Below are 27,430 nucleotides of genomic sequence, written 5' to 3'. Positions count from 1 at the left end.
ACACGTGTGCTATGGAGATAACTGCTACAGAAAGCTTTGGAAAACTACAGAAATACTTACACCTAATAATTTATAGCAGTGCTTTCCAAAATAGGAGAAGCCTGTGAGCAGCACCCATGCATAGTTAAGTATCTGTATCCTTTGAAGCTGTGCAGCTTAATTACAGTTTCATTACCTTTGACAAACCATAATTTCAGTGATGAGTTGGGGATAAAGGAAAACACTTGTCTTAATGTTACTATTTTGAGCTTTCTCTCCCTTATTTGTTCTAGTTCTATCCATTTCTTTCTAATGATGGTCATTGATTATCTTGTTAATAATTTTTTTTCTGGGAGAAGATGACTAACTCTAGCTGTAAATGTGAAGTTGAAAAAGAAGGAAAATGAATGTGAAGATGATATTGCAAGGTTTTAATTTTTATTCTTCATAGAGTGGTATCTAAGCCCAATCTAGTTCTCTCTTTGTGTGGAGCACGATGCACGGGTTATAACAAGGATTCTTTTCTTCATGTCTTTATGTGGAATGGGCTGGAAGGAAGGAATCAAATAACTAGTCTAATGTAAATTGGCACAGCTCCATCGGCTACAAACAGGCCCAAGTGTATTTTTAGTGCAAGCACGAGCTAAGCTCTCACTGTGGAACAACACTCTTTGGGGGAAGTAGCAGACAGAACAGACTTTTCTTAGGGCAATCCCTAGGTGAACATTTCAAAATGGTAATTAGATCTGAGCATAAACTTCCTCCATCTGTAAGAGTTTGTAGAGGTAGGTTTAATTTGTCTCCAATATCCCAGATTTCACTTTGCCAGCTTTTGAAATGTTTTCATATTTGAGCCCTTCTCTATTTAGTTTGTCACCGTACCTGTACAGATGTAGTTAAACTCTTTATTTGCAAAAAAAAATAATCCCTTTTCTTCATGAGTGATGACTTGGATTTAAAGTTTCATTGTAAGCAGAAAACTTCAGTAAAAGGGATACTTTATGCAATTTTGTATAATTGGTAGAATTAATTCTCTGTTAATTAGAAACTCTTTGACAAGAACAGTTGTGATAAGTTAGGATGCTTCTTAGTACAGTGGCATAAGAGCTATTTTTCATTGAAAGTGTAAAATGTCTCTTATGCTTATTAGTTGAAGTTTGTCCCCTTTCCTCATCAGAGAAGGAATGTCTCAGTGTCAAGAAACGAATGAATTGTTGGACATTTTGTCTTACATGTTTCTTCTGGTGTAAATTTGCCATAAATCACTCCTTTGCTAGTCAAGAGAGTAAGGATATCTAAATCCCTGTGTGAGTACATGTGTGTATATGTGTATGTGTTAGTGACTGTCCTTTTCATTTATTTTCAGTCTCTCCAAGCTTCCTGTTAAACACTGCTTTTGTATTGACTTTCAGCATCTTGAAATGGGCTAACACTCCTACTGCAGCAGAACTCTGCTCCTTCTGTTGGGATGTGCTGTTCTAAGAAAATGTAGAACAACACTTCCCGTTTGGCAAGCCCTCCTAATTTCAAAGGTGCTTCTGCAGTACCGAGATGCTCAGTGGTGGCACAGTTTGTCTTGCAAACTTTAAAATGCGAAAGAAACGGACCACGTGAGGTGTTGCCTCCAGTCTTTGTGCACTTTGCCTCTTCTGTTTTTTTACATGCTGAGCAAGAGGAGCGAGATGAGAACACCACACTGCTTATTATCTGCGCCGTAGAGTCAAGTCTGCTGTCAGTCATACCTGTTTGGGCCCCATCCGAGCCTTATTTTCAGTGGTACAGCAGTATTGCTGGGGTCTCTGCCTCGAGCGGTTTTCACTTGGTGCAGAATGAGTGGAAGTTAACAGAGCTGTTGTACAGCGAAGGCTAGCAAATATGGGGAAACTGAGTGTACTTTAAATATCAAATGTTCTTGTAGTAGTGTAATGCTACCCCCTGTTGGAAATTGGAATATATGGAGTATAAACCAGAATACATGGAACTGAAGGCTCTTTGACTTCGTGCACGTTACTTTGTTTCCATTGCACTTGACACAGGACTGTAGAAGTGCCAGTCTCTATATATAAAAAATAAAAAGAAAAAAAAAAAGAAAAGGATTTTTTTTTTGGCATAATAGGAAAGACGTTTCTCCCCAGTTATCAAAACTGAATTCAGTTTAAAATAATCTTCTTTTCATGTTAAAATCCAGCTGTAGGAGCAGATGCCTGCAATTTTACTGTCTTTCTATAAGAATACAAATATATAACATGTTGGAGTTAATATTGATTTTTATTGTTCACAAACATCTATCTACCCATAAAGGCCTTACCACTCCTAAAAGAGAAACACATCCCGTCGTTTTTTGCATGGCTAAAGCTACTCTATACACTATTATTCAGCTGCCTGCTGAATAGCAGCACTCATGTTCACCTGCGAAAACGAGAATGGCTAAAGCAATGCTGTGGGTGCACTGCTGAACCTTCAAATATCAGGACAGATGTGTGTTTGAATTTGAATTTTGCTTGAGTGTTACAGCTGGGATTTCTGCATGTACCTTAGGAGAGGTGGTTTAGCTAACAGGAGCCTCGCTGAACAAGGCTCTGAAAAGGGGAAAAGGGAATGTAATGCTGCTATGAAAACCTCTCTAAAAAGTTGACAATGCTACCTTGAAACAGAAAATCTGCTAGGCTTCTTACCCTTAACTTAAAGATTGTTCCTTTTCGTAAAATTCCAGAACAGAACTTCTGCTACTGTAAGTCATGACAGCTCAGGTGAGGAGTTAGGGGGAACAATGTAGCTGGTTCTTATTATCTGGAAGAACTGGCCATCTTTATTTTGTATGTGTGTTATGTTTTGTATGAATGTATGATATGCTGAACTTCAGATCAGGGGTATCTGCCTTGGATCTTAGACCTCACAGTTGAAGAAAAAGAACTTTTTATTTCTGAACTGAGTGTATTTGATGGTTTAGTTTAATGGCAATTGTGTAAGGAGTCTTTCATGTCCTGAATGGCAGAATGATTGTTATGAGATACATCTGGTGAAAGATGAGGCAGTGAAAGCTGATGTTAATACATGTTATTACGTATCTAGCATCAGTTCACAGGTGCATTTGTTCAGGGTTCTGTGCTCTGAAATCAGGAGTTGCTGTGTGCCTCCGTTGTCAAGTTTGATGAATATGGCCTATGACATTTGCAAATGGTGTTTTTAATTTTTGTCCCTGCCTTCTTACTCCTGCACCACATCTGGCAATCTGTATTTATCTGTATTTATCAGAGACATTGAATTAAAATTGGTCTCAGAGGCAATTTGTTACGTCTGGCTTAGCCATTTTTCCTGGCTGGATGAATTTCCCAGCCTAGTCCTGGTTCCTGCTATGAAAGTCCTCCCGTGCCATGAACTGGGAAGGTTCAGTGGTCTGAAGGTGCTTCAGTGTCTCTGTGCTGTGAGGGCTGGCAGGAAGCTTAGATGAGATCATCTGTTCAGCAATATTCATAATCATTAGTGTCCACCTTTTCATTTGAGTTGCTTATACAGATTTACCTACAGCGTTTGCTACTGCACTGTCTGCAGCTTGTCACTGTATCTGTCCTTACAAAACCTCCATGCAATAATGAAGTGCTTCTACCTCCATAGAAACCAGTGCTTCTGATTTTTACCAGTGGTTAATTAGGACAGACTCTCAAAATCACAGAAGTATTTAGTAATATTGTTTGATCTTGAACCATCATACCCATTTTTTGAAGAACCATGAGAAACTCAAACCTTATGAAATTAGTTTAAAAAACTGTAAGACAAAACCAAAAATCTGTGTTTGAGGGAGGTGACAAAGTGTCTTTATTTTATAGAATCATAGAATTTTATTTATGTTTCTTAAGTTGTTGTGGTTTTGGGCATTTCTCTGTGACCACAAGCTGTCCAGCTGATGTTGGTGTTAAGAAAGTTTACGATGGTTTTGTGTTGTGTGCCTTCAGACTTTGCTGTCTACTTGGAGTGAGTGTTATTGCTTTGGGGCAGCTCTACATGCTCTTGACTTTGATTTTTTATTTTTATTTATTTACTTTTTTTCCTCTCAAGTGTGCAAGCTTGACTTGTAATAGTGCCTGGAAACAGACAAACTTCACTGATGTGTTTACACGAGATATTTTACGTGCATTGGAACTTACGGCGTAGCTGTTTCCTCTAGAATTCCATCTGAATGGTTTTGTACATAATGAGATATGTATGTGATGTTAAAAGGATGTTATTTAGGTTGAAAAGTTAAGCCCCTCACTGTTAAGGAATTGACAGATTTACAGTTGCTCATGCCGTCTTGGTTTTACCCACACATGTGTGTCTCTTGTGCAGTGAATGAGGCAGATGTCCCGTGGAAAAAATGATATGTGACCATGTAATTGCATTACAGTCCAGTTGTTCAGCGCACTCCTAGTGTGACTCTTCGGCATGAAGTAAATCTAGGGCTGGTTTTGAAAAGCAAAAGACAAGAGCAAATCATGTGCCTTGGTGCTGCGTCAGCTTCCCCGTGCCCGTATATTATCGGTAGCAGAGCTTGAAATTTGACCCTTTGGCATTGCAGCCCAGACTCCTACCATCTGAATCTCAGGGCTGTTGCTGCTGGCTGGCAGCTGGAGGTGGCTTTTATCTCAGGCGGGAGGCTGGGCAACTGGATCCAGGTACTGGCTTTTGTGGTAGTGGTGGCAGAGGACTCAGCCCAGCTTTTCTTTCTCTCTCTTGAGTGGCCAGTTTCAGAGGATGCTAAGGGGAAGTGTGTCATTTTCAGAGCTAATGGTCATATTCTGATGCCGATGGTCATATTCTGGATTGGGTGACAAGTGGCCCGTGGCTGCGGGCGGCTGGCAAGCCCACACCATGAAGCAGAAGGCCCTCTGTAAAAACATGAGAGAGGGAAGATGGGTACGCAAATCTGGACTAGAACTAAACAATACTTTTCATTCTTACTCATCTCTTGTTTAAACAACACCTGTAACTTGTAGAGGAGTTGAGCTGTGATTACCCCACAGGTTTCAGGAGGCGTATTTTAATGTGTCAGGGAGCACAGCGTGCTAGCACCACTGAAATCGCCAGCTTCATGCTTCAGAAAATAGCCGATGTTTGGGCTTGGCTGAGCAAACCGAGATGCTTCTGAACTGACTTCAGCAATCCTTCTGTAAGCCGACAGTTGGCTTGCGACAGATGAAGCTGAGTAATCAGAAGTTTGTGGCTGAAATTGGAGCCTTGCACCTGAAGCATGCCACGGACAGGAGTTTCTGTTTCATTTGGAGTTGTTAAGAAGGATTGCAGAGTTTAATAATTTTGTATCTTTTGTTCAAAACCTGATCAACTGCTGGGCATTGGGAAACAGCCCATCAAAGCAGATGACCTTTAAAGGCTGCTCCGTGTGTCTGTATTTATCGACCTTTCCTGGGAACTCTTTTTTTTCCCTGTGGCAGCCTAAGCATTCCAGCTTTAAAGTTTTCTGATTATTTGCTCCAAGAATAAGCCATAGTCTTTTAATCCTCATAAGGAAGGCACCTTAGCTGTCAGTTTCATTAGGGACTGCTTTCTTTTTGCTGACATCTGATATCTGAGCTGCTGATATCTGAGCTTTGCAGAATTTCAGACACGTTCAAGACTTTTCCATTTTCTAAAAGCAATTGACACTTTCCTGTTCTTGTGATACTAATTTCAAAAACCTTCGTTCAGAATTTCTCATTTTGTCCTTTGCTCCTTGGTGAAGTTGCTGACGGTTCAAGATACTATTGTCACAAACTATGTAATGTAACTGTAATCTGCTGCCTCCCTCTACATACAGACTACACGAAGCAGCCGGAGGGATTGTGATGAAGGGCCACCAGGTACATACAGCAGGCACGAGGGTCTTTGTTCATTGTTAGAGAAGTCTGCTTCGCAGTTTCCACTTTTCAGGAGCCACCCTCTGGATTTACAAGTCATGATTTTGATGGTTTTCTCTTGAAAAACTGAATGTTTTGCATGGTCTTGATGCTGTGCAATAGCTTTAAAATAAAGGAAGGGAGAAGAGGAAAAAATCTAGATTATACTCTCTGTGAAAATTAAGCAGCTGAGCAATGTTGCAGTCCATCCTCTCTGTTTATGAGTTCATTTTTGGTACGAATAAAAATCTCAAACTGCAAATAGTTGCTTCTATTACTGTTGAGTATGAATTCCTCTTTCATAACAAGACGACTCTGGGAGCCTCTCATTTATGTTGAGCCTTTCTTCTTCCAGTCTGAGGACACAGACTGGGGTAAAACTTCATAGATGTGCTTAGACCACAGCAAATGACACCTAAAGATCCGTACATCTAACTCTTACTAGGTTCAGAATAATGGAGCTATAAGAAGCTGCCAAACTTAGATGAGCTGAAAGAAAAGCTTTATTTCTAAAGATACACAAAGGGAATGACACAAGCTGTGACTGATGAGGTGTGTCTGAAATGCTGACAGTTATCAGGCAAATGGCATTTCATTCCTCTTGCCAGTGATGATGGAGCCCAGCTCAGCGTTACGGTCTACAGAAGCTGATCTACTTTTTCTTGGAAGTGTGGTTTCCTCCTTTTTAGGAGGAAACATATGAAACAAAAATGTTTTGGTTCTTTGAAAATACATGTTTTGTATGGCACAGCTATCTAATCATTACTACCTTTACAGCCAGTGGTGGGAGGGATTAGTCTTAAGACAATATTTTCCTTCATTTTTTTTCTGTCCATCTGACTTGTAAGCTCCTGGCTCCTTTTTTACACCACAGAGATGAGCTTACAAAGCAGTTGTGATGCCCCTTGTCACTATGAATCTGGCAAAAATCTTCCAACAATAGGAAATTGGGTACAGTACAGTAATCTTTGTTCCTTGCATTGGAGTTTACACTGGAAGATTTGGACTGTCGGGCTGATCTCGTATCCAAAGACTAAAACTCCTGTTAGCAGCAGTGGAGCAGAATTGGGCATGTAGTCCATGGGAAGTGATTTGAGTATATAGAGAAAGGCAGACACACTGCTCTTTATATGGGACAGTATTTGTGTCTGGTAATTTTTGAAATGAGAACTGATCTGGTAAATCACATATTTCATGAAGTTTAAAGTGAATGAAACTTTGAATGAAATAAAATGAAATTAAAAAAGAGGGGGGGAGAGAAAGACAAAGATATACGAAATATACACAGGGGAAGGGAGGGAATAATCCCATTTTGACTCTAAAAAGGCTTATGTACGATGATGGTTATTTGCACACACAGAAATAAATGCCAACGCTTGGGTTCTGTTTATCTGTTTAGGGCAACAGAGCTAATCTATGAATAATGATACAGCGTATCAAGCTAGTGGGTTCTCCTAACGTCTATCATTGAACCCTACCCAAGATATTTGGAAGCAGAACATCAAAAATGAATGTCATCTGACAGCAGCCAGATTACTACCAGAGCTAAAATAGCCCTGGACATGTAGTTCACGATGTGTGATATACAAGTGGTACATATCCGTTTACTGTGGGTGTTGTGGTGGGGAGGTTGTTTGAACTAACAACCATGCATCACACCCTTCAGCGCTCAGCTCTTGGGTCACAGATAAAGGAAACTGCATTGGAAGGATATTTAACTTATATTTATAAGTACTATTATGAGACATGCAGGATTTAGATACCCGCTTTATTAGTTATTGTCTGAATATCGTAGCAGGCATAACAAAAGCATATTATTTGAGTGAGGTCACTCACCCCCTTTTCTTTGGTGTAATCATATGGTAGGTTGAGGTATGTATCATACTTTGCATTTCAAAACCATGCACTTGCGTTTGTATATTATGCTGTAATAATTTTAAAAGTTTCTGTTACCAACAAAAGAACGTTCTGTCTGAGTTTTGTAGAATTAAAAAAGAGAGCTTTTAGGTCTCTGCTACCATTCCTTCTACTGACTTGCCTTAGCAGTAGCCACTAAAGGTTAGTGAAGTCTCTCTCTCACAAAGGATTGCAGCAGGAAGTCTCACAGTTGCAGAAATAATAGAATATGACATATTGAAATGGAAATGAAGACAACAACCTTATAGTCTGTAACAATCACTTGATAACAAAATTTTTGTTATTGTCTCAGGCATTTTTTTTTATCTAATCATGCCTGATTCTTGTAGATATTTGTTGTCTTTCATCTATTCACTATAATTTCAATGACATTTTATCAGTGTCCCACATCTGATGTAATTTCACACATCTAACTTCTGCTTGCTTTTTGCGTCTTTCTTTGTCAAGTATAATCTAGTCTTCTAATAATGACTTTGAAAGTATATTTATTTGAAATTACCTGTCTAGCCTTTATCAGTTTTCTCATCTTACCTAATTTTTACATTTTTATGAAGATTTTTTTTAGAATTTATTTTATAAGAGTAACTAGGTGTTCCAGGCATGAAATAAGACCCCATTGTTGAACAAACTGTACCTATGTTAACAAAATGATCTCTCTCTAATTTTCAGTTATTTCCACGCCATATATGATGCGCAGAATAAAAGGCAAATAATGGTTTAAATTCTCCCTCGCGTTCAGAGGTCAAAAAGCCCTGTTGATCGATTTTAACTTGCGTTAAGCAGCACATCACCAAAATAAAGTTTCTACGACTGAAATCTTTTTAACAGTTCAGCATTGCCTACTTTTTAATTGTCATTCTTGCAGAAGTGCTATACTTGGGCAACACTGAGAGGAGGGAAAACCAGCAAAACTTAATTTGCAAGTAAATCAAATAGTTATAAATTGAATTTACAGGGGGAGGAGAGCTGTTTAGCAAATAGGAGTGTATGGTATTTTGCGAATAGTTTTGTTATAAGGTGAGAAGAAAACCAATAATCATAAAAATATTCAGTTTATTCTTTGTTTCTTTGCATTACTGTTACTTGTAACCTCTGTAATGTTGAAAGAGGACTCCTGTCTGGGAGATTATTTATAAACAAAGAATGAAAATGCCATTCTTTCTTCAAAGAACTTTCAATCTCCTTTCAGGTTTTCTGCTTTCTCCACTTTATTTCTATCCATGTTTTTGCCGTAATTTAAGATATTCTGATGCGTAATGCGGAAAGAGAGTTAAAAATATTTTTGCCGACTTGCTATCTAGTTTCACGCCTCAAGCTCATGCCCTGAATGACAGCAATGCTGTGCAGACTAATGAATCTAGAGGCAAAGGTGAGGAAGATAAAGGTATTTTTTTTTCCCTTCCCAAAACAATTTTTCATTGACTCTGTGAACTGAGTAACACACAGTCCCCCCGCCATATCCCACAAACTACAAAAAAAAAAAAAGCTTTGTTTTTAAAAGCAAAAAAAGTTGCTAGAAAATTGTGAGATCCTTTCTCATCAGCAAGATTTGACTTTTGTGCATTTCAGCACTGCAGTCTGCCACTTTGTTCCATTAAGCGAGCTAGCAGCTGCGACCTTCAGAGGCAGCACAATCTGCTTTGCATCCAAAGACGTAACCAAAGTCGGGGAAATTATTTTTTTATATTCTGTATTAGTAAACCCCTAAAAAGATAGTGGGGGCAGGAAAAAAGCATTTCCAAGTCTGCTATAAGTAATCGTGACAAAAAAAATCATAGAAGTTACATTGGAATGGGAAAATATTGTTACCTAAATATATAGAATATTGCCCATAATGGAAATGGACTCCAGAGTCCTCTGTCCTTGAGCGGTGCAGACACTTCTGCAGATTCCCCAAATGAAAGCAGCAACTTCTGTAGTGGCACACAGTAACTATAGAAACAAATAACGTCTACTGTGGTTGAATGAATAAAATGTTCTTTTTCTGAAATGCTGTGGCATGTTTTTTCATTTCAGAAATGAAATCTTGACCACATTTCTGATTTCCTCCCCCTCCCTTCTACTTCTACTCTAAACAGTTGCTCAAATTCAGTGTGCCATATATTAAAATAGTCAGCTAGCATAAAAGCTCAAGTAAATACTGACTCTGTAGTTTCCATGTTTGCAATAGGGTCAGGCAGAAACATCCTGGATGTTGTGTATCATTCCAATGTTGAAAGCTGTTCCATGTTGCGGATTTCAAAACTGTATTTAAAAAAAAAATTACACCACCCTCTACCCCAATTGTTTTAATTAAGCTCTTCTAATGTATATTTTACTGCCTGAAAAGGAATCAGTGTAATCTTTCCTAATCTTTTTCAAAAGCCTTTCCACTTACCTTAGTTGACGGGGGAACTAGTTGATAGCTCTGACAGTTTTTTGTGATGGCCACATGTAATGAGCTTTATGTCTTAATATGTTTGCCTTGGCAAATTGTGCAGGAATTAGTATGATTTGAGCTTCTACATGGATGATAAGTAAATAATCTATTTTGTTTTCTGTTGAGAAATTTTGGGAAGTCAACACAGTGCCTGTATAGGGGGAAGTATGCGTAGTATGTGTAAAATCCTGAGTGATCTGAAAAGCCACCACTTTCTAAGAAAGCATAGGAAACAGAGAGTTATCAGAGGTCACAAGTCTCTGTATTTAGGTGAAGAAAAGTACTGCCAAGTGTTATATAAAATGGAATTTTATTGCTTTGGAATTGAGTGATGTTATTGCTCAGCTTTAATAGGTATATAGTGTTTTTCTGCTTCAAAGTCCAGAAGACACATTTATTTATTTAAAAAAAAAAAAATGATGATGAATTCTTGTTCTCGCCAAGGTCACAGAAATAAAAGAGATCTCTTTGGGAGGGTGGTGGTCAATAGCATGGACCAGACTGACTTGATGTTGTACTGCAGGGCAGCCTTGATACCATCTGGAGATGGAAGTGCCAGAGTGTCCTCCAGATCAGCTTTGAGTGACATAGACAGCATAGCTGGGGAGAAACCTGGCCTGCCAGCATGTTTTGGAACATGCTTAAGTGTGAATGGGTCCTGGTACTCTATGCCTGACTGCTTTCATGTGCCCCAGCTGCCATCGTACCAGCATGGTACGGTCAATGTGAAGCATCTGAGATGGCACAAAGCTTTTCTGCAAGGACTCTGATGTCACAGGTGGGATTTGTAGGAACTCTGAATTCAAGGATAAAATATTTTAGTTATATCGACCTGAGTCAGAAGCACACCATGTTTTGTTCTGTTCACAGCACCTACCATCTTAAGCAAATATAGGTATGGCCTTAATTTCCATATGTTATGCCAACTTGGTCTTATCTGCCTCTGAATATCAAATTTTCTTGCTTGTTCCTGGTTGATTCAAGACTGATTCAACAGTGGTAAGCATCACTGTGCCTGCTGCAGTTGTTGCAAAGTACCCAAAGTCAAGTTAGTTAGACTTTACTAAGGTACACAAAGGTTTTGCAACTTATGCACGGTCTGAACACCTTTGTGTCTGTTCTGGATTTTAAAACCACGTGTTACGCTTTTGCAATGGTGAAGTCATTTCTCGGCCATTTTTCCTATACTTTGTAAAGTTTCTATTTCTTGTAAAGATTTTTCATTCTAAAATTTTCTGTTTTCTTTAGGGAACAGCAATATTACAGTCTGGAGTCTTACCAGCTATACCAGGTAGGAGCCATTTAGTTATTTGCTTTGTTAAAGAATAATGCTTAAGTCCCAAATTGTGATGAGAGAAACAGATTTATGTGAGCAGAACTAAAGGCTATATTGAGAGTTATCCTGTTTGTGGGTGATTTTGCTGCTGCAATTCACGACTGAATATTATGAAATACGTTGTAATTTGTAGTATTGTTGGTTGCAAGAATTAATGTATTTGTTTTCCCTTCCTTTTGTAATCTAAAGAGGTGCAAAGTTGTCAGTTTCCATATAAAGTTGTTTAGCGCTTTTTCTACTTAAATAGTCGAAGAACGTCAAGGAAGTGTTCTTTTCAGGCTGTATTAACACTAAGGGGAAAAATGATTTATATGTTCAGTGTGTGTACCCAGTTTTCTAGGTAACACAAAAACACAGGAACGCTTCCTTAGCAGAGGGAACACGGAGATGCTTCTCTCATGTCAGTGGAACTACAGACCCACAGACAGAACCAGTAAAGGGAAGAAGGAGGGTATCTGGCCTGGACAGATTATTTAGGCAAAGGTAACACACTGACTGTCTTTGCATCATAAATCTGCCTATCAGGAGAATGTGTTGGTCATCTGGAGTTCTCTGTTTGATGTGGCCAAACTGCTCTGGCACCTTTTGTATCATCGTTTTACTTCAAAGATAACATTTTGTAAGCCTTTGGGTTTTTTTGTACTGTCTCCATCTTGTTCCTTCGAGAGATCTGTGCAAAGAATTTGTTTAATGCCTTAAACATCTTTGTATTCCTTCAACTGTTTACCTGATAATTCAGTAAATCCACTAAATGATCAGGTTGCCTGCTTCCAATAGACATAGAACAGCTTTTTGTGCTTGGGTTTCTTTATTAGTTTTAAAAACCTTGGCAAATAACGTAAAGTATAGCTGACTGATATTTGTGTGAACAAATCCAGTAGGATACCTAGGATCAGGAGGTGTCTCTGGAGAAGGTCATAAGTAACTCTATTCCTTTGTCTGTCTTAGTAGGAGAAAATGCAGAAGCATTTAACAGATCTTGTTCCTAGTTATTCCACTCGAGTCAGTGGAATTAGTCTTGATTTATAGACGTGTAAGTAGAAGTACAAATCGGATCATTAATTTTATCTTTCCTTCTGGTACTCAGGTTTCTAGTCCTCTAATCAACACAAGGAAACCAGAGTAATTATGATTAAAGCGTGTGCAAATACAGGAGAAATCGGGTCTGTAGCTGTGTGTGGTGGGCACAATATTATTTCTGCATTAATTTCAGTGCCAAATTAACTGTGGATGCAAATAATATCTGACAAAAACTTAATCTCAGACTATTTATGCAGACGAAGGAGTTAGCTGTTTTGATAAAACCTATCATTAAGCAAACTGTAAATGTAGAAATACAGGACAGATTTTTAGATCAACAGAAAGGGAAGACACAGGACTGAAAAAAATTGAGTGGGTGGATTTTCATGTCTGGTACACTGGTAAATATTGTTTAAGAAAAGAACTGAATACTTGTTGGAATAAGTACAAATGCTTTAGGCAAAAGCAGCATCTAAAGCCAGTGACTGAAGTTTTTAGGTATCTTTGTGGGGTTTCATCTCTTAAATGCTCTCATTATATACCTGTAGAACTTTATTCTTCAATACTGCACTGTTTTTCAGAATACAAAAGAAACCCATGTTTTCTCTGTCTCGTCACATTTTTATTATCCTCAGCTATTTCGTTTTAAGTATTGTCTTTTATATATGTGAACATTTCAAGTATAGTTGAACTTGGTGTTGCAAAGCTTTTAAAATACTACTGTAGTCTTTGAATGTTTTGTTTCAACCGTCTTTAATCCAAGCCATTAACTGAAGGGTGCTGAAGGTATTCAAACAGTCCTGTCGGACTACAAGAACAGCATTAGAACTTTTCTATGTTTCTCTATTATGATTTTTTTAATCCATTGTTGAGGATGACATAAGGGCACGCTAATTTGAGGTAACTACTTTCAAAACCTGTCTTGCGCATGTACATGGCAAGACACCTGTACTAGCGTGAATGACCCAATACACATTTATAATGTTTGCTAGTGTAGCAGTCCACTTCTTTTTCATCAGAGAAAGGACGGTGTTGTATTTTCATTCACATCCACTGTACGAATGCAAACCCACTTCTTCCAGTGCTACAGGTGCCCACATACACTGTACAATATTTTTGCTCTTGAATGCCTCAGTTCTGTAGCAAGAACTGGAGTTAAAGAGTCAGGATCAATTATTTAAATACTTTTCAGTGTATTGGTAGTGAACGTGGGCAATATTCCCTTTCTACCGTTAGTTATGTATACCGAGCAACATACTCAGCAACTTCGGAGAAATGTGTCTAATTCTAATGGCAAGCTGAAAAGTGTTCGTAAATGTGGCAAAAATTCTGAATTGTATTACTAGATGGAAAAAACAAACTGGGGTGAATCATTTAATTCCAGTTTAAATAATTTGGTTGCCTTTGTTATAAATAACTGTGTAAAGATTGATTAGAAAGAGAGACTGAATTAGATTGCTTGCATTTGTAGGAGGAAAGTGTTCCTATTGTTATCATAGCTTTGCAGTACAGATCAAGGTAAGAGATTCTTTGGAGCTGTGTGATGTGGGAATGCCAGCTCTTAGGTATAATAAACTGCATTTATGGTTATTATGGACCTTAAAATACCATGACAGAATAGAGGTGCAAAAATGTGATTCAGATTTCCTGATTTCTGAGACTGCCGGATTCTGGAAACACCTAAGTTTAGTATGTTTGGTCTAAAAAGTTCTCATGGGACCTATACAGAGTTTCTCATGAAGGCTAAAGAAATTCTGCAGCATGACCTAGTGGAGGCAATTTCAGAGATATGTGTGTAGGTCCTTTTCTCAGGAGCTGCTTATGTGTTTTGAATTAAGGGATCATGAATGAAAAGCACATTCAGTGTTGAGAGGTGGAACCAAAGGACAGCGCATTCCTGCTCAGAATGGTGAGCTGAAGAGCTCGTCATTATCTTGATTATCTTTCTGTTACTATGAATCAAAGTACTGTAGGAAAAACAGGGCTGAAGGGGTTCTGTAGCTCAAACCTCTGCCCTGAGGTTAGGATGTACTTCTGTGTGTGTGTATGACAGGTGTCTGTTTAGAATGTTCTGCAATAAGAATCCTTAATCCACCTTAAATCATACGAAGTCCTTTGCTATTCTTACATTTAGAATGTATTTCCTAACAGTTGTGGTGTTTCTCACTCTGATTTAGGCCCGTTACTTAAAGCTTGTGCTCCTCTGTAGTTCATTGCAACAACTTAGATAGGAACCTCCATCCCTTACTTATAATGTCTTCATGCTCTCCTCCAAAATATTTGGATTTTCTCAGTTGAGTAGAACTCAGTCACAGCTTTCTTGTTTTATCAATGATGTTTAAACCACAAGGTTGTTTGGTAGGGAGGGAAAAAATATGACTATTTCTGTCCTTGGTTGCCAACTCTTCCAAGTGAACTGAGCAGTCTGAATCCCAAGACTCCTATTTAGAGAAGCTAAATTGAGAGCTGGAGTGAGTTTGCAGAAGTGTTTAGGGTCCCTCTGCAATCCCTGGAGAAGACATTTCATGCAGGCTTTATGTACCATATTTCAGAAACATTTGTCCATTCCCTTAGCTACAGGGAAGCTGTAACCTAGGCATTCCCAAGAGCCAGACCTAGCCTTGGGCATTTCAACACTCAAATTAAACATCTATAGTGGAAGGTGGCATCTCCCTGTTCTTCCGTGCTGCAGGCTCTGGCATTACAACAATCAATAGCTGAATGGGAAAATAAGTTAACAAATATCCTCCCGTGAAAACAGCATACATTACTGTTGGTAGTTTTGTGACTTAAACTCTCTTTTCTTTTATTTTTGCCTGTGCAGTTCCATTTTTTCCGTATTCCACAGGAGCAAATTCATCAGCATTGGCACAGACACTCTTGCTATCTGACAGCCACTTTGCTTGTTATACCAAACTTACACAATGCTTGATGGGAAATGTTCTGAGAGGATGAATTAAGGAATAAACATAAAACAATGCTGTGGATTGGAATCCATCTGAAATGTCAGCTGAATGCTGATTATGAACATTGTATCTCTATTAAATTGTTCTTAGGTAGATGGGGAGTCAAGGTAGGGAGATAAAAAGAAAGAATAAAACTAAGTATATAACAGGTGATGGGTGCTGAAAATGAACTCAGCTGTCTGACAGCTTTGCTTTTATGATGGAAAAATAGTCTTTCTTTCATGTATTTTTAAAATTCTATTGCAAACCTATGCAGCCAGATACTTCTATTCCAAGCTTAAGAGTAAGCTTTCAAGGAATTAATTGAGAGCAGTGAGAAAGAAGAATCTGGGCTGTACTGTGTTGGTTGTTTTGCTTAGGTTGAAAATAATATATAATTCACAATATATTTTTTTTCAGGAAATGTGTTGTCAGCTCTTCAGATGTAGAAAGACAAAGTACCGTATGATACTTTTATTGAGCCAGTAAAGGCCTGTGTGCTGAACAGTGGCCACCATAAATTTGTCATCCCTCATAAGGCCTAAACACTGCAATAGAAGAACATTATTATAATGAGAAAATGATTAATCAAACCCTGACATAATATAACATGCTCTTTCTTGATTGTGGTATGTTTTATAAGTACACTCAAAATAATTCTGTAGGGGACGAAAAATAGGAGCTCAGAAAAAGCGTTTTAAGTAAGCTGCATTTACAAGCTAAACCTTTTCTTTAGTGACTCTCTGAATTACTAGGGGCCCGACAGGAGGGAAATGAAAAAGTCACTGCGGTGAAACCATGTGCTAGTGAGTGATCCAAATGCTGCTGCTTCATCCTCTGGGCTGAGTATGTCCAGTAGGTTCCTGTTCCCTGTTTTAGGGGTGACAGAAGGTGGTAAGTCCATGTCATAGTGACCCTCTAGTTCTGCCTTTTCTGTATTCCTGATTTGCCTTCCCATGCCTCCGCTGGCAACTGAAATCTGGGGAAAGTACATATCCCAACCTTCTAGAAAACAAAGGTGAGGAAACCTATTTGCAAACATAGTGATTATTTCAGCTTTTTTTCTTTTTTTCTATTAAGAACACTCAGTATGTGATCTTCGTTCTCAGCCAATGTAGATCCTGAGCTTCAGATGCAAGATTTTTGGAGTAAATATACGTAAAGCATCTTTGAAAGTATATTTTTCAAAAAACAGACACTGAGTTCCCTGGTACAAGAAAACAGTAATGATTCTTAACACTTTTGCATTTTTAAGGATGGGAGGCTGGGCTGGAGTTGCCCTACAGCATGGGAAGACGAATAATAGCTAGACGTAGATCCTCTGTGATTCTGTTGGACACACTAAACAGCCATCTTTGTGGAACAATATTTGAACAGTCACTGTGCTTGAATGCATTTCTAATTTTGAGTGATTTTACTACTTCTGAAGCTGACTGCTAGAGAGAGAGGAGGCTTTTCCGAATACGGTGAAATCTGTAGAGCAAGTAAGCATTTTTGAGCATCCCTTTCAGCTTTTATGTGTTGCGGATAATGCCATTTGTATAGTAGAAAATATATGAAACCACTTTGAAAATTGAAGGATAACAAACTTAGAGAAGTTTTATAGGGCAATTATACAACATCAGGAAGTCTTTTATTACATTTACATGAAAAATCCTCCTGGTGTACTTGCTCTATTTCTCCTGTCAATCAGTAGCTCTAGGCATTGGATGCTCTTTTAAGCAAGGTATCTGTTTTCAAAGGAGGAGATGTAAATGTTGCTTGGCTGAGTGGATAAAATACTTGATAATAAAAGTAGTTTTAATTCAATACGAAGCAAGTTTTTATCATAGAGCATAGTGTTTTCTTCTGTCCCGACCCCTTGTCAGCAAATTTAATAGCCCAGGTCTGTAGAGTTCGTGACCTACTCTGTGAAGGCAAAGTAGAGGCTGGGCAGTAAGAACTGATCGCTTGATAAATGCAGTGTAGTGTTGCGTGTGTCTGCTCATTGGCCGTGTACTATACGTGACAGGATTTGAAAATGTAAACTCTCTGACCTTAGTTTATAGCACGTATTCCAGCTTCCCTCTTGTTTGTTAATTTTTTTGTCATGGGTATTTCTTGAGTACGTGTGCTGTAAACTGTGCTTATTTTTGAAGAGTGGACATAAAGAAATTACTATAAAGTTAGGAAAATGCTTCAAATAGCGGTTGTCTTCATTGAGGTACATCAGATGTTTAATGTATAATGCCACAATCACAGAATAAAACTTTAGGAAAAAAAAAAAAGGAATATTGCTTAAATGAAAAAGAATGACTTGTAATTCTTACTGAAATTTTTCTTGATGTTTCAGACACATCTGCTAAAAATGCTGATGCACTGCAGATATCTAATAATAGCAACAGGTATTTAGATTTAATGTGAATATCTCTCTCTGAAAACAGGTGGTGCTTCTGTCATGGCAGCTTCTGGGTCTTTGAAAGTACATAGAGGGCACAGTCTCCAAGCTGGTAAGTATAAGTGGTTATGAGGTATGTGTGTGCATGTAATTTTAAATTAATTTAAACTTAAATTATTTTAAACTTCAGAAAACGTTAAAGGTAATGTATGGCTTGACTCCCTATTATAAGTCTTACGTATCTTTGGGTTTTTGTTAGAAAGGCATTGACAGATGGGATAAGTTTAGAAGAGGCAGTGACAGATGAGATAAGTGTCAGAGCATAGGCAGTAATCTTATTCACAGCAGTAAAATGCTGCCAGCACTTTAACAAAGAGCATCCACCAAAAAAACCCACCTCAGGCCACGAGAAATCCTGTACCCTAGCAATGATGTGGTGGGAAAAAACCCCCACCACTTTTAAAGATACTTCTTCGTGATAATGGAGAAAGAAACAACACCAGCAGATAAAATGACGAGCGTTTGTCATTCAAAATTAATCCAAATATGTTCATTCTGTAGGCATAGCATTTTGTTTGAACTGGGGTGGAGTCTGGAGACTGAAGAGAACCCGGGCATCTTTTTTCAACCTAGTGCTCTAGAAGGACCAATGATGATGTGCAACCTGGCTTCTTGCAAAGATGATGATTTGTATTTGGAAAGCAAAGTTATCTTTGGAAGGGCTAGTTTAAGCATTCTCTGCAGAGCTTTGTCAGAAATCAAGAAGTTGGCCATCATGCTGGAGGTGGAATTTTAACAAGAGTCTTCCAGATGCTCCCAAGATCACCCACGCACTTCTCCCTGATTCATGCTTTCAAGACAGCTTTGTTCCCACATCGATGTACAGCAAAACACACTTGACTTCAGTGGCCTTCAGTGTGAATACTTGTAAAAATGCCCTAACATTTATTTCCTTGCTGTTGAACTCACTAGAAAACAGTGGCATCACCACCACAGAAAAGTCAACCCTGTTTATACTTTCTGAGATTTTTCAGTATGATTATTCAGATTAGAAGGTTACAAGTCAAAACCAGAAAATCATACGCTTTGTTTTCATTGTGAAAATTCCTAAATCCAAAGCTGTTGATGATGTACCTGTATTTTAGGTCCTAAAGGTGGTTATGAGATGCTGACACTCCCTGCAGAACCTGGAACTCCTACTAGCCCTGAGGAACCTGGTGAGTACAGGTTTTTGCAGCCAGTTGCATCAGAAGTCACAAACACCTTCTGTTTCTTTTTCCTTTTCCTTTTTTGTTGTGATCTCTTTTAAATGTTTATTTTTGAGGTGTTGCCCTTTGAACAAGTCAGCTTTAGGTTCATGCTCACACGCACACATACACTTATCTCAGGGCTGTGTTTATGGTGTTGATTTTCTTTCTGCATAATTTAACACACATTTCTGAGAATGGTGCCTACATAGGGTAGAAAACATGAATAACTAAGACTTGATGAACGAAAGGCTGAAACACCAGTTTCAAATATCATTCTCATCTTCCCTGCCCAGTCATACAATATTTTCCTTTCTTTTTGTCCTCATTTCGATGCCACTGCATTTTTTTTACTCTTCTGCTATTTGCTTAACTATTTTTTTTTTCCCACCTTTCCCCCTTTCTCCTCAAACATTGATGATATTCTGCCAATTCTTTCAGAGTGTCTCCAAGTACATTTTGGTGTTTTTCTCCCAAATTCTCATCCATAATGATCTCAAATACTAATCCTCCGACCCCTCTTGTAAGCATCTTCTACCTCTGTCCACCCAGAAAGGACTCCTGAAAGCGCTGTTGTTGTCTGTGCTTCTCTGTGTGTGCCTTGTTTTCTTAGGAGGAGCTTTTGACTGTCTTGTGCTTTTCAAATAAACCTTTCTCTTCAAACAAATAGAAGCTGGTTTTTAGAGTCTAATGAGGTGGGGTTTTTTATTTGAAGGAAAAATGAAAAACCAACTATTTCTATGTTTACAAAGAAAGCACAGTTCCTATTAAGACAGTACAGACTAAACAACAGAAGAGTTTTCCTTTCCTTCCACTCCAGTTTGCCCAACTTCCTTCTCGGTTGGTTTTTTTTTCCTTTGAGAAGAATATTTGATTGTTGCCAGGATTTCTTTGTTCTGTGTGTTTCTTTTGGTTTTTTTGGACAAAGCCCTACCAATTAATATATTTTTCTCCATGTGTGTTTTTTCAGTCCTCAGGAAAATCATTTGTCTTGTCTGTATCAGGTATGACATGCAGCTTCCTGAAACCTTTCAGTTGTTTAGCCCTATAGAGAAGTTTGCTGGTTTTCATGCTAGCTAGCTTTGAGGACACTTCACATAAACTCCTGCTACATCACTTTAACAGTGTATAGAAAGACTTCATAAATTATCTTTTCCTTCATGACTATTAATGACTCTGTGTCAGTCCTTAAGCTGTCATTTGCTTACAACTTTAACTATTTGGCATGCAGGTTTTCAATGCTATGGTTCTGCTGAAACCCTTTTGGCACAGTCAGGCCAAATTCCTTTGAAATACTTCAGAGAGAATAATTGAGAATAATTTATGAGAATGATGTTTGATGAAGATATAGAAATTTATTCTGTTTGGTTTTTTTTTTTTTTGGTCCTTTTCATTTTGTTGCTAACACCTTGCTTTGGAACAACAGCTTAAATTCTGACGGTCAGAAAAATGTCTGTTTTTTTCATGGATGTTCTTAAGTTTTCTTTATGAAAATCTGTCAGAAAATTGGCCAACTTTTCAGGCTTTTAAAATTTTGGGCTGCATAGTAGACTCCTTTCATTTAAATAGCTTAAGCCTGGAGAGATTCCTTTATCCTGGAACCTGCTGTAACCTCTGACAACTCTTACTGTCACCTGGCTTTATATGAGCCATCTCGGCTATTCATAGCACAGTCCAAGAAGAAGAAAAAGTTCCCCTTAATGGTTATTCACAGCTGATGTTGGTTGGATATAAGAAGTCATTCTCTCCTGGGCTCTAAAAAGCCTCGATCACGTTCTGCCTCTCCATTCACATCTCAACAGTGTCTGAATGGGCAGAAAAGAAAAGCGGTGATTTGGACAAATAAAGCTTTGATACAAGTTTTATGTGGGGACAAGGAAGGGCTTAATAGGAGACCTTCAGGGAAAGGGAAAACCTGAAAGTGATACTATCTTTCCTCTGCACTCCTCTGTCCCAAATTGACTGAACTGCAGAAAGTGTTTAAGGTTAAGAACTTCAACTGGACTGGACAGGCAGATAATTCTGGCCCGCTGAGCACGTTGAGTGACTCAAAGCCTTTCCCAAGCACTGAGGGAATGCAGGTTTGCATTGGGGTCTCCTTCTACCTTCTCTCTTTGTTTCACTTCTGGTAAGATTAGAATAATTGAAAGTAGGACTAGAAGAGATCTTGAGAATTCATCAAGTAGACAAAAAAAGTTGTCTTTAAGTCAGAATCGCTTTATAGAGAACTGTTTTCTGGTAGGTGTTAGTCTATCTCTTTTTTAGAAATTTCTAGATGCAGAAATTCATCAGCCTCTGTGGGATTTCCTCTAGTGTTCTTGAGATCTTTAGTATTAGAAAGGTTTTCACACTGTCTAATTGTCTATTTTTTTTCCTGCAATTAAAGTCTTTTATTACTTGGCCTGTCCCTACTTGGCATCTTTCTTACCTTTTTCAACTCAGTGCAGCAAAGCTGTGAACGTTGTCTACTCAAGCTTGTCTTCACCTTGCTTTAAACAGTTCCTCAGTCCCTGTTTTCAGGACATACTTTCTGAACTTCTAGTGGTTGTTGTCTCGCAAATGATATAATGGTTCACACTTCCCTAAAACAGATTGCTTCGTACTGGGCTTTACTAACTTGAGTTAGAGCTGAAAGCCTTGTGAGGTAGTGTTACATACATTGCTTCTGTTTGAAAATTTCTGCATAGTGTTTGCTCTCTGTCACAACACAGTGAGGTCATTGGCTGTGGTCTGTGGTCTTCCGCACAGATCCTGACTTGATCAGTCTCTGAGGATCTTCTCTGTAGAAACCTTTGTCTTCTCATGTCCCATCTATGGCTGAGGAATGTACTGTTTATCAAGCTGAGTTCTTGCTGCTGAATGTTCGCTTTCAGAATATTTGACGGAACACTGTGTTTTTATGAAATACATCATTGATCATTGCAAACGGTGTCTATAATAATGTGTTACTCATTTTAGAAGGGGCAGTAGGTTATTCAGCTGATGTCCCTGCATCAGATCGACCCCACAGCGAGACGACCACCTATGTTAATATTCCTGTCAGCCCTACTTCCAAAAAACAACTTCATTACATGGAACTGGAGCTTCAAGAACCTAGCACAAGCATAAGAGGTAAGGAAGTCTACAATAACATTTAAATACCAAAGGAAGCAGTAATGCAGTCTGTATTGGGAATCTTAATTTCTCTCTACCCATACACTCTTGCTAGCAGAGGAGTTGAACCTTGGTACATTTGTGAGGCAATTCTGGTAATTGCCAACTCTTTTGGAAAAGATTTTTAAGTAATGAGGTTCTCTAAGATGTTGCATCCCTCTGACAGGCACATTGTATATGCACTCCTTCTGAAGTGAACATTTCTGTGTCTGTGGAGTTTGACAGTAATTTTCTTTGTGTTCTTAAGGCTTTCATTGCACATATTAGGACTACACTTACTTAATTTTTCCTGCTTGTCTTCAGAAACAGGGCTGTGGGGGGTAGATGTACAGGGCTTGCTCCTGAAGATACTGACTCTGGAGCCATGCAGCAAATGCTTAAGAACAGAATACAGTGTTCTTCTACCTGCTCTCCATGATGACGTGTGAAAGCGCTACAGCGAGGAAGCCAGCCTGAGTATTTGCGTTTTTTTTTTTCTTTTTTTTTTTCTTCATTCTTTTATCTGCATCTGGGTATTTTACTTCTAATGCTTAACTTGGACAATTAGCACATAAACATGCATTACAGAGAGCAAGCATTGTCATTTAGAGATGCATTCCTCCTTACAGAAAGCAGGATCTGGCATTTAATTGCTGACACTTGGTATTAATGGGTTTTCTGTGTATAGTTTTCAGCTATTGATATTTTAATTTGTATACTTTGAACTTCAGCAAATTTATTAACGTTGAAATGCTAGCACTTTCCCCTTTCGTTGTTTATGTGGCTCTAGTTAAGTAATTCTAAGCTTCTCCCAGACTTTAATGTAGTTCCCTGTACAACACCCTGTTGAGATGTAAAAGTGATGTTTCATCTTCACTGTAAAGACAGTGCACCAAGACATTAAGAATGAAGAGACAAATTCCATAAACTGACATTCCGAAATGTCAACTCACCTCCCATGCTCTATTGTATAACTTTGAAGGTGCCTCTAATGACCATAAATATTTTAATTGTTCATACTGAAGTTTTCCCAGCCTCCAGACTTGTGCATCTGCACCTACACAGAACTGTTCTGCTCCTGAACAGACTGAGCGGCTTTTATCTCCCTTATTGCCAATTATTGGACTAAAGTGTTGTTCTGTCTAAGGCTGAAGGTGCTTGATCTGGTAAATGTTCACAGAGTGCCTAATCCAGACAAAGAAGAATCCCTGCCAACTGCCCTACCAATTGTGTTTTGTTTTCAAATACCAAGCATGATTCATTCGCTTACTCGTAGCCTGCTGATGAAGCCTCCCAGAAGTGGGAGAGCGGAGTTCAATTTTGTCTTCTTCTGGGAGCCCTAGTGGTGGAGATTCAAACCTGGGGCAGAAATACGAGTGGTTCATTTGCTTATTTGAATAAATCCAGCCAGCTGAAGCACGTAGATAACAAAGCTTTTGAGTTTCCATTTTTTTTATTTATTTGTGGTTATCATCTTACTCCCTTTATAGAGCTTGCCTTGAGACCAGACCAAGATCATCCAGGAAATCTGCAGAAGTGTCTCAATAGCTTAACCCTGGCTCAGTTTTACCCAGGAATATGTGAGGGGTATAGTCTTTTACATTATTTCGCTTGGTATTTCAGGGAGTGGATCATCCCGATATGCACAGATTGACATTGCAGCCACCGAGACAGCCCACAAAGTGGGAACGCAGCATGCTCAGTGCCGGGAGGAACGCCTGCAGGAGCTAGAGCAAAAGAAGAAAGGGGCTCAGCAATGACCTGTCTAGGAAAGAACTTTTGGCTCACCATAAACTGGTACTAATTTATCTTCCAAAAGATTCACATTTATTGTAAAAAGCAGTCATACAAAAAGCTGCCATTGCTTATTGCATTTATACCAGATTCATTCCAATATCTTGATTCCTAATTGGAAAGCTGGTAGCATGAAGGGTGTGTGTGATCTTTCTTTTTATTTTGATTTGGTTGTATAGTCCTGATTTTTTTTTTCATATTCAATGACAGATGTAAGTTACCTTTTCTATAATTCTAAAATTCTGGAAAAATCTGGAACCAATTCCAGTGTTGATTAAATGGTGGCATTTTCTTCAAAAATAAAGGACTTGAATGTGTGCAGATAAGGGAACGTGAGTGTGTGTGTGGTAAGTGTACACATATGTTTGCATGTGTGCATACGTATGTACGTAAGCACACATTATGGATAAAATATATGTATATATCTGAGTGTATAAAATATGTAAAACCTCTATTAATATATTCATGGACTCTCACAAAAGCAAGAAAATTCAGTGCCTGATTTTTTGCAGGCACAATTTTGTTCAATTTTTATGCTTATTTATGGACATGCTTAAATTTACCTACTTTACCTAATTCAATTTTATACCTCACCAAGTGTTTGTAGCTTTGGCTAAAGTTGCTCAGATTTAAAAGCTGCAGTGTCAGGGATGCATATGTGTATGCATGCAGACAAGAGCAAACACAAACAAGTTATTTAATTTAATTATGTCTATTAATCAAAGTAATGAGAAGGGACATTTTGGGTGCTTCCGTTCTTAAAACCCTGTGTCAAACCATAGGCTTTAATTTCATAGTTGGTGAGTACCTGTAATTCTTAGCAATTTTCCTGGAGTTGAACATATGTATCACTTTGAAAATCAGGTCTCAGAATATCTCATACAGAATATCTTAAAATACAGGTACTCAAAAGAAACATTCACTTTTGAAAACTGAGTCGTTTATTTATCTCCAAAACTATCCCTAATGTAAACCATCATCAAAAGTGGATCATCCACCTTGAATGTAAAACTTCTGTTGAATAATTCTCTGCTGTCCCTAAATAACATAAAACCAGGTCTGTGTAAGAGGATGATGTTTTCAGAGACGCTACAGAATTGAGGCACAACAGGATGCTCTATTGTAATATAGGCTTACCCAGAAGTCTTTCACATCTTGCTTTTGTACAGTGAGATTGTATGATTCAAAACTTGACTTAGTTTCTTGTGTTGCATTGTCTGTGTAATTCTTGTGCTCTACGTATTTGTCCTGAGAAAAAATGTTATTTAAATAAAATGTTAACAGCAGTTAACACTACAATAACAAAGCTGTGTACGTAAGAAGAAAACAAAATTTTGGCCTGCAATAATGTATCAGCTTTGGCTTTCAGAAGTTATCAGGAGTGAAACCTTGAGTATTATGATTTTTTGACTCTGTCTTCTTGAGATACAACATCACAGCCCAATTCTGTTTCTCAGATATGCGTTATAATTCATATTGGTGAGTGGAAGTTTTGTGCCAGTGAAGGTTTCACTAAGTGACTTAGAAGGAGAGGTGGGTGTTTGATTTTGAGGCAGAATTTAACCTATACATTTATTTGAATGTAGCCTCAATAGCAATGTAAAATATCAGAAATCTCTCGAATAAATAAAAATGCATTTGAGAGTTGACAATTGCTATTGTCATCTGTCCTGTGCTAAGATGTACTTTTCTGTTTAGCAGCCTAACATATTTCTGAAGGGAAAAGAACTATTTTTTACGAGATTCCCATTTTTCTTGTTTGGCAAATGAACAACAGTGATCTGCTTTGTAAATACATGTTCAGTACAACTGGAATGGCCTGGACTTATAGCTCCTTGGGACCAGGTTTACCTAACTGAACTGCTGTTCAGTTAAGGATCCTCCACTGGAGGACTTGCAGGGTTAAATCTCTTGCTATGTGCCTAATTACATTTAATTTTTAAATATTAAATTTAATATTAATTAAAATGAGTATTATATTTAAATATAACTAATATGTGATCAGAGCTTGCCTGATGCACTGAAATGCAGTGTTTTCCACCATGATATGTAATGAAGCTGCAATATTTCTATCCTAAAAATCTATTTACCAGGAAAATATATTCTCTATAAAGACTGCCTTTCTGCTCAAAATTGCCTGCACTGAATGCTTTACCCAAACTTGCAGTATGGGTAAAGATTTGACACAACAGTAAAGGTTATCAGATCACTGCTGGCTTTACAGGAGGAGTCATGATTTAAAAAATATGTTTTTCATGTTAAACAGGGCTGCAAATCTGTGCATGCACATGGTTCTCTGTGCACGTGTATTTGTGTATGTCACAGTAACTTGGGTGGATGGCTGGATATAAATTTATAATTACAGCCTTTGTTAGTGTCAACATAATTATCCTATAAGGCTTTCCACAAATGAAATATTTCACTTTTTAGACTCCTGTTTCTCTTTTTGTACTTAGCTTGAATAAGACAAATAGAACAGATGACTTTCACTTATTTTTTTAAATTCAGTTCATATTCTCATGCACTAAATGATGACTAGGAAGCTGAAGCAGGAGGCCAAACCTTATTGTTGCATCTGTTTAAAACTGGTTGGTCGTTGTTTTTGCAGTTCCTTGCAAGCCTCCCTGTCAAGTCATAGGCTTGGAAGTTTTTGTTGAAGAAACAAAAGTTCTCTCATTTGAACAACAGGACCTCACAGCAAACATTTTTCCTAAATAAATAAAATAACATGCCTTCACTTTCCAGTGGTGAACTTGGGAAAATGGAAGTCAAACCATAATCCTATGAGCTGGCCTGTGCTCACCATGTAGCTTCCATGGATTAACTCTAGTACTGCTGTTAATGTAGGAAGTTCGGGGTTTATTCACACACCTTACATAAAACTTGTGCACAAGTGATCTAAAATACAGTTTGTGATCATTCCAGATTCAGAGCTCTGCAAAAAACCCGAAAGATCTCCCACACTTTTGGAGACAAATGCGATTCGTAACATCTGCTGGTACGAGCGAAGGCTTTGATCATTTTTAATTTAGCATTCTCCTATAGTCAGATCTCCTCCTGCCCTGACCGGGAGTATGAGGAATTAATTACCAGAACAAAACAACGTGATGTGGCTCATACTTCTGTAAGATGCTCTTGAAGTACTTTATCATGGCAGAAGTGCTCTCAGTGATGAGAAAGCACAGTGTCAGCACGTGTTGGGTACATACCTCTTTCTTTCTGATCGTCCTGCTCAGCAGGCTACTGCCAAATGCAACTACTACATCAGTGGTTTTTACGGCGTTGCTCATAAACTGTTATGGAACATTTTTATAGGCAAGTATTTGGGTGATGTTATTTCTCCAAGTTAAGATGTGCTGTGGGAAGGAGGGATGGAGTTTGGAGGCATTTAATT

General features: G+C 38.2%; 1 protein-coding gene across 3 annotated transcripts in view; it reads left to right on the top strand.

Moving 5' to 3' along the window:
• Nucleotides 1-26,526, top strand: part of DOK7 (docking protein 7) — a 67,171-nt gene extending 40,645 nt beyond the window's left edge. The window contains exons 7-11 of one of the 3 annotated variants that reach the window (XM_054202883.1): nt 11,434-11,476; nt 17,910-17,975; nt 19,009-19,080; nt 22,069-22,221; nt 23,866-26,526. In XM_054202883.1, the coding sequence (XP_054058858.1) occupies nt 11,434-11,476; nt 17,910-17,975; nt 19,009-19,080; nt 22,069-22,221; nt 23,866-24,002 (471 nt within the window). In that variant the 3' untranslated portion in view covers nt 24,003-26,526. The remainder of the gene's footprint in view (nt 1-11,433; nt 11,477-17,909; nt 17,976-19,008; nt 19,081-22,068; nt 22,222-23,865) is intronic. The other 2 variants (XM_054202881.1, XM_054202882.1) reach the window with 2 other exon arrangements.
• The last annotated feature ends 904 nt before the right edge of the window (nt 26,527-27,430 follow it).

This window comes from Rissa tridactyla, chromosome 5, assembly GCF_028500815.1.
Source record: "Rissa tridactyla isolate bRisTri1 chromosome 5, bRisTri1.patW.cur.20221130, whole genome shotgun sequence".
NCBI classification, from domain to species: domain Eukaryota; kingdom Metazoa; phylum Chordata; class Aves; order Charadriiformes; family Laridae; genus Rissa; species Rissa tridactyla.
This window is presented reverse-complemented; position numbering and strand designations above follow the sequence as displayed.